General features: G+C 55.1%; 1 protein-coding gene across 1 annotated transcript in view; it reads left to right on the top strand.

Annotated features, from left to right (window-relative positions):
• The first annotated feature begins 1,332 nt into the window (after nucleotides 1-1,332).
• The window catches only part of GTF2IRD1 (GTF2I repeat domain containing 1), a 72,532-nt gene continuing 65,805 nt past the window's right edge, over nucleotides 1,333-8,059 (top strand). Inside the window, 2 exon segments of the mRNA XM_071574989.1 lie at nucleotides 1,333-1,394; nucleotides 1,396-1,612. Of these exon segments, the coding sequence (XP_071431090.1) occupies nucleotides 1,333-1,394; nucleotides 1,396-1,612 (279 nt within the window).

Below are 8,059 nucleotides of genomic sequence, written 5' to 3'. Positions count from 1 at the left end.
CATGTGGGGAGTGAGCAATTGTCTCACAAGTCAAGCACAGAGGATGACAGTGACTGGGGTGGCATCAGACTGGTGACCTGTCACTAGTGAGGTTCCACACAGCTCCATCCTGGGCCCTGTGCTCCTCAACATCTTCATCAATGACTTGGACGCAGGACTGGAAGGGACACTGAGCAAGTCTGCAGATGTGCCAAAACTGAAAGGAGCTGTTGAGTGCCTTGAGGGCAGAGAGGGCCTGCAGAGAGATCTGGACGTATCAGAGGGCTGAGAATCACCAACCATAGCAAGTTCAACAAAAAGTGATGGATTCTGCACCTGGAATGGGGCAACCCCAGATGTCCAGACAGACTTGAAATGAGGTGCTGGAAAGCAGTGCTAGGATAGGGACCTGGAGGACCTGGTCAGTGTCCAGTTGGCCACGAGTCAGCAGTGCCCTGGACCCAGAAGGAACATCACTGTCCTGGGGGGCATCAAACCCAACATCGCTGGCCAGACCAGGGAGGGGATTGTCCCGCTCTGCTCTGCACTGGGGCAGCCTCACCTGCAATATGGTGTGTACTTTTGGTCACTGTAAAGAAAGATATCAAGCCATTCAAGAGTGTCCAAAGGAGGCAATGAAGATGGGGAAGGGCCTTGAGGGGCAGTGTGTGAGGAGTGGCTGAGGGCACTCGGTGCATTCAGCTGGAGAAGAGGAGACTGATGGGACACCTCATTGCAGGTACAACTTCCTCGGGAGGGGCAGAGGAGGAACAGATGACCTGTGGTGACCAGTGACAGAACCTGAGGGAATGGCCTAAAGTTCTTTCAGGGAGGTTTAGGTTGGATCTTAGAAAAAGGTTGCTGGGCACTGAACAGTATCCCCAGAGAGGTGGTCACAGCACTAAGCCCTGATAGAATTCAAGACACATTTGGACGATACTCTCGGGCACACGGTGTAACTCTTGGCGATGGTCCTGTGGGGGGCTAGGAGTTGAACTCGATGATCCTTGTGGGTCCCTTCCAACTCAGCATATTCTGTGATGCTATGATTCTGTGCCATTCCATGTCCCGCCGGGTCAAGCCGTGCCAACCCACACCACACCATGTCAAACCGAGCCGAACTCTGACGTACCAACACCAGCAGGTGGCGACACGTCCCGACAGCACCCTCGGAACCCGCTGCGCTGGGTGTCGGCACGGCCCCAGCGCGACGTAAAGGACTTCCCAGAGCTCGTCCCCGCCTTCCTAAACCACCACCCCCCCCCTCCCGGTTTTCGGGCTGGTTAATCCCGTGTGTAAATGGCAGCCAATGGATGCAGCCGTTGCGCGGGGCTGGGATTAGCGGAGGGGCGAATGGCTGGCACTTTTACTGGGATTACAGAACAAAGAGCTGCGTTCCCTGCCCGATTCGAGGTGTGGGAAAAAAAAAAAAAAAGAAACACCCCGTCGGATTTTTTTTCATTCCTTTAGGCCCCATCAGGTTGTACCGGCTCCGCCTGGGAAACGGCGGGAGGCGGCGGGAGGCGGCTCCATCCCGGCCCCCGCCCGCCCGCCCCCGCCGCCCCCGCCGCCCCCGCCGCTCCCGCGCAGCCTCGCCGGGGGAGGCAGCAACGCCGCGCCCCAGTCGCCCGCGGTAAGGAAGTTTTGCCCCCTTTCCTGTCTTCACGGGTTCCCCCCCCCCGCCCCCAGTCACGATCCTGGCAGGGGCAGCGACGAGGGGGATGTAGGGGTGGTAGGTGCGATGGGGTGCAGGGCTGTATTAGGCTGGGGGGATGCTGGGGGGGGGGGGGATAAGGCTCAGGGATGCAGGGGCGGCTTCAAGGCTCGGGGGATGATTGGGCTTGTTAGGGCTGGGGGTGGGCAGGGGAGCATTAGGGATCCTGAGGGAGGATAGTGCTGAGGGATGCAGCAGGACATTAGGGCTGGGGGGAGAGGGCTGGGGGATGCAGAGGAGCAACAGGACTGCTAGAGGGTGGTAGGGCTGCCGGGGTACAAAAGGGCATCAAGGCATGGGGAATGTTGAAGGGGCAATAGGGTTTCTGGGGTCATGATAGGGATGCGGGGGTGCAGAGGGGCAATTGGGAGGGAGGTCATGCTGGCCTCCTTAGGGCTGGGGGATGCTGCGGGTGACAGTTCTGGGGAATGCAGAGGGCAATAGGGCTTCTAGGGGGTAATAGAGCAGTGGGAGTTCGATGGGGCATCAAGGGTGTAGGAGGAGCGATAGGGGTGCTGGGCTCAGTGCTGAGCTCATTAGGGCTGGGGGGATGATGAGGGTGGAATGCCAGGTTCTTCAGTGTGGGAGAGTGCAGGGGGACAATAGGGAAACTGGGGGCTGATAGTGTTGTGGAGTGCTGCAGGGCAATAGGGCTTGGCAGGGATGCTGGAGGTTTTAGGGCTAGGAAGGATACTGAGGAGCTGTGTGTCTTGAGGGAGATGCTAGGGATATTAGGGTTCATTGGAGCTGGGAGCCCATTAGGGCTGGTGGGGGTAATGCTGGGGGTGATAATGGGGCTTGGGGCTGGTGGGGTCCACAGGGGCTGTTGAGGAGATGCCAGTGGAGCTGGAAGGGCATTTGGGGTTGGGGATGGCAGTGCTGCAGGGGGGGATACAGGGAGCATTTGGGCTGGTGGGGATGCTGGGGCACTTGGACAGGGGATGTCAGGCTGGCCCTCGGTGTGCACCACACCACTGGTGTCCCACATCCTGAAGGCAGCTCCATGGCCACCACCTGCCCTGGCTGTGTCTGATGGTGCCAGGCAAGAAGAGGAGCTGGAAGCGGGGCACTGCCAGAGTTTGCCTCCTCTCCAACGGTGTGGGGATCAGTGGCAGCACTGCTGGAAATAGAAACACAGCATTTAGCTGACAAAGCACTTGGGTCTTCAGCTGGGCTTATTACTGGCCTTGGCACTGCAGCCCATGGGCTGTAGGGACAGTTATCCTCTTCCAGGGCAAGTGGAGGATTCTTGGGCGCTCAGGAATGACTGTGATGGGGAGAAAGTTGCTCCCTGGGGATTGGGTGCTCTTGTCCTTGCAGTGTGTGGGCCTGGCAGTGGGTTTATCTGGGATAAGCTGTAAATTGGAGTGATCCTATTAATGCGTCTTGTGCAGGAGCAAGCTTGGACCCAGCGGCTCTGTGCGGGTAATCCTGGCCGTTTGCAGTGGGTGCCAGGCACAGCCAGGCAAGAGTATTTCAGAAGGTGACAATGCCACCGCAGCAGAGCCATAGGGCTAGGTCCTATGGGCATTTTTGGGTGGGTCACCCAGCCTACTACTACATCCATTGCCAGTGTGTAAGTTCCACACATCGGAACTGCCTGAGGGCATCAGCGTGGAGCCTTGTGTGACGGGAACCCTTGGCTTAAGGGTGTCTGCTCTCTGCACTGCTCCTGCTGAAGGGGCTGCTGGAAGTGCTGTAGCTGGGGAATAATCCTGTGGATTGTGAGCACCTTTAATTCCACAGGATCCCCTGTCTCCTGTCTCCAAGAGTGCGGCCAGACCCGCTAAGTCAGTTGTTGCCCCTCTGAACCCATGGAATCCCCTTATGTGAAAACTGTTGCAGCACTTGCTCTGAAATGAGAAAGCTTTATGGGGACCATCAGGGTGAGACCTGATCCTGCCAGCACCTTAGAGGTTGGGGTGCTAAAGGCCATGTCCCAGTGCCTCTGCTGCAGCCGCTGCAGGTGGAGTAGCAAGCCCTGGCACAGCAAGCACGTGCATCCACCAGAGCAATGTCAGCATCCAGTTTAATGTCAGGGTTGCTGTATCGGGGCAGTGTGGCTCTGTGAGCACCTGCAGATCCTCTGCTCCTCTCTCTTCAGCCCTGCAGTGACAGAGTCCCAGTGACCACCAAGGGATGGGGTGTCCTGCTTTGGGACTGTGCTGCTGGTTTTCCCATGCACCATGGCTCTCTGAGCTGGTGTCACCTCTCAAGGCCAAGTTCTTGGGGTGAACCCTGCCTGGGATGTGTTGCCACTGTGCAGGCAGAAGAAAGGGCCAGTTAGCTGCCATCCCAGGGTGCTTGCTGAAGTGGAGGAGTGACGCCAGAAATATGCTCTGGTGGCCATCGCTGCCTGCTTCCACTGTCCCTCCTGAGAGGGCTGTCCCATCTCTGCAGGAGCTGCTGGTGCCACCACTGGTCACTGCTCATTCAGGGTTGCTAATAAGAAGCCAGGACAGGAAAGCAGGAACCTGCTCGGGGACATGCTTAGCAGCCTGGATCTACCAGCCTGGCTGAGAGACATGGTGCCCTTCCAGGCAGGTTGGTACTGTCACAGGAGCCTGGCACATCCTTGCGCGTGGCAGGAGGTAACCAGGAAGGTGAACTTTGTGGCCAGTGCAGAGGGCACAGGTCTGGCTGTGCCCCATGATGTGCATCACATATGACTAAAGTGATGCTCTGCTTTGAGGAAAGAGAAAAACCCAGACTCCCAGGTCAAAACACGTGACCTCTCACTGCTGAAGTTAGTGGGGGATTCCCATCTGCTGCTCCCACAGGAAATAGCTCAGATTTTTTTTGGCAATTATCAAGTCCCTGTACTTCCTTTGGGAATTTCAATGGCTGCACCCCAGCAGCCAGGCTGGAGGAATGCAGAGGGACTCTGGCCAGCTGCAGGACTAACCCTTGGGGTGGGTGCAGGGCTCAGTGCCAGCTATCCCCAGCTTGGACAGCAGCGCCTTGCCTTGCCCTGCCCAGCCCATCAGCTGAGAGGTGCAGTTATTCTGTGTGCTGCCATCATTCATTTGCAGATGCCTGTGGTGGGTGACATGGTGGTGGTTCATCATAGAAAAAAAATGTGGATGGCTCCTGCTGCTCAAGGATGACTGGGCTTGGTGGTGGATGACGGTTTGAGGAAGGGGATGATGAGTGGGTGAGGGGCTGTGTTGGTGTTCTTGCTTTACTTCTGGCACTCCAACTAAATCTGCCTGTGTTACACCTTGATGCAATGACAAATCTTCAGGGCTTTGGGAGAAGTAGAGGCAGATGCTGAAGGCACCTGGGCTGGGTTTGCCACCACCAGAAGCCTTCTCCTTGCAGACAAAGAGGAAGAGAGGAAAAGATGACCTACTACTGGGTGCCCCTTCTGAGATGGAGGTAGCTGTCCAGGAGCTAAATATGTATTTATTGGTTCATTTATTGGAAAGAGCACAGCTGGAAGCTATAGAAAAGGGCCTCCAGTGTCCATGTGGATTGTGGCCAGAGCAGTAGGGCTGGGGGCAGAGAGTAGCCCCAGATGGAGATTTGCCAGGGAGGTGGCAGCTCTTTGCAGACTGGAGCGAAGCTTCCCAGGACCTTGCTCTGCCCTATGGCAGCCTGGCCTGTGTTCTATTTACATCTCTTGAAGCATTGTCTTTAAAACGAAGTCAAGAGCTTGGGACTGCATGGTGGCCCCTAGGGATTGGGAGTTTGGGGTTTTCTGGCTCACTGTTTTGATGTGTTGTTTATCAGTGCGGCCCCATTGGTTGAATTTGTTGTAAGCCAGAGAGAAAAATGTGAAGTGAGTTGGGATGGGTGCTTGGCCCTGCTGTATGGTGCCCCCATAGTGGTGGAGCAGTGGGCTGGGCTGGGGGTTTGCTGCCAGAGAGATCCCCCCAAAGCAGCTAGGGCATTGGCTGGTGTGGGAACTCACTGTGTCCCATCCTGGGGTTGCTGCCAAATGGCACCTTACAAACGCCAATGGGTCATTTCTGAGGGAATTGCCTGTGACACAGCAAGGCTCTCCTCACTGTGGGAGCAGGGGTAAGCATCCCTCAAGGTGGAATGCTGTGGAGGAAAGCACTAGGTACATGAATCCTCTTATTGGAAACAGGCTGTGCTGGGCAGCATTTACATTCCTGCACGCAAATGGCTTCGGTTGAAGTTTTCTGGTTTCATGTTGCCTTGTCTCTGCTGTGTGCAGGTCTGTCTGGTTTAAGAAGATAATTAACCTCAGAGGAATGAGCAAGGAACTGGTGAGCAGCATCACTCTGCTGCTTCGTGGCTGTGTGGTTGACATCACCTTTTGTCAGCGTGTCCCTCCTCAGAACCAATCTGCACCTCTCACATGAGGGGTGAGATGTCCATCTGCATTTTCTTTAAATCTGTAACATCAAACAGAGGAAATTCCAGTGGGGAGGTCAGTGTGGACCCAGGATGGGTCCTGGAAACATGCCTACCTGCATGCCTGGGACCTCTGCCCCAGGAGATTGAAAGGGACAGGCCAGAAGTCCCCTGCCCATGGGGGACTTTCTCTGTGGGGTATGCCAGGGTCTGGAAGTGCCTCTGAGCCATCCAAGTGGGTGTGATCAGACAAGTGCAAAGACTTCTGGAGTGTACCACAGATGTGCTGTTGATCTCCTCCCCCAGCCCCATAGGCAGACTAAAACCTGGGAGCTCAGAGGGTGCTTTCGGGTGCAGATCCCTCTGGAGACGGCTGAGGGGGAAAAATGGTGGGCAGAATGCTTTGTAACTGTTTTTAACTTTTGGAGCATTTCTTGAACTTTTTGGGTAATGTGTGTAGATGCTGGTCACTGGCAGGATCGTGTGTCCCACTTAGCTTGGATGTACCCTAGAGGAGGAACCTCCCACCACAATGGGTGGACAGAGATTGGAGGGATTTACACTCTTCCAAGAGAAACGCAGGGTGCCTGGGCCCTGATAACCAGCAGCAGGTTTTTCCATCCCACTTCAAATCCCTGGACAAGGTGGGATAGATGCATGGGATCCCAGCCATACATTGTGCCAGTGGTGTGGCCACAGAGGAGCCCTTGAATTCCTTCTCCTTCATTTTCCAACAGATTGGAAGAACATAGAGGTAGTTGGTCTTGCTTAGGGGAAACTTCATGAAGTAGGAGTCTTCCAGAGCAAGGTGACAGTGGGAATGGAAACCTTTGCAGTGGGTGAGGAAAATCTTCGTGGTTTTATCTGGTTGCTGCGGAGGAAGATGTTGCACCCACCTTTAAAGGAATGAATGTGCCTCTGTGCCCAGGTTTCAGCAGAGCTCACATCCCACCTTTAGCTCCAGCTGCATCTGTGTGGATGTGTTTCCTGCATGGGAAGCCTCCCACTCCTTAGTGCCGGCAAGAGGTGACCTTGCCTTGGAGCACTGGCTGCCAGGTTGCTCATCTGCTGATGGGCTTCAGCCTGGTGGCACCAAAGAGTTGGCCCTGAACAGTGGGGACAGCTCTGGCCATTGTGCCAGGATGGAGGTGGCTACCTGGAGGTGGACAGAGCCCCCCACACTGACATGACACACATGGGTGAAAGGGACAAACCCAGCCCTGCATCTAATTAGCAGCAGTCCTTGTGCCAGTAATTAACCCTGGCCTCTTCATAAGGGCTCAGTGCCAGGGAGTATGCATGGCACGTCACGTTGATGAGGGAACCTGGGAGCAGTGCTGCTGTCAGGGAGAACAGTGGGATGCTAAAAGGTTTTGGATGAAGCTTGAGACGAGCTCCTGGTCCATACCCTGTTGCAGGGCAGAGACCCTAGAAGGACATGGGTGGCAAGGGTAGGATTCTCCCGGAAAATGCTGCCTCCTAGACCTTCACAAGAGTGATCCTAAAGAATGGGTTGCAGTCATGGCAGGATGGATACCAAGCCCAGCAGGATGGGTATTTTGGCCTGTCTACCCTGGCACCAGTAGGATAGGGCAGTGCCCTCTGTGGTCAGGCTTTGGGATCTGTTTGAGACTTTTACCAAAGCCATGCTCCTCCCCACTGGGCTGGTTTCCTGCTTGTTTCACTGCAGGGTAGGACACAGGGATGGAAAAACCTGGAGGAAAGGCAAGATTATGTCTCCCTAATTAGTAGGCGCCTGAATATCATTTCTTCCCAGAGCTCTGATAATGATTAAATATATGGGAATTATCTTTATTATTTGTATTGCATTAGTATTTGGAAGACTAGGACCCTGTTTGCTCTGCAGACAGGGAATGATAGTCCTTGCCATGAGAAATGCTGTCTCTGGTGTCCTGAGTGGGCTGGGCAGATTGGGGGCTGAGCTCTGTGCCTGTGGCATCACGCAGATTGCTACTGCAGCTCTGCACCCTGGCACTTAAAAGGATTTGAAGCATTGAATCCTACATCTTTGTGCTTGCATGT

Source organism: Pithys albifrons, chromosome 21, assembly GCF_047495875.1.
Source record: "Pithys albifrons albifrons isolate INPA30051 chromosome 21, PitAlb_v1, whole genome shotgun sequence".
Taxonomy (NCBI): Eukaryota; Metazoa; Chordata; class Aves; order Passeriformes; family Thamnophilidae; genus Pithys; species Pithys albifrons.
Note: the sequence above shows the minus strand (reverse complement) of the source record. Positions and strands in the feature narration are given on the sequence as shown.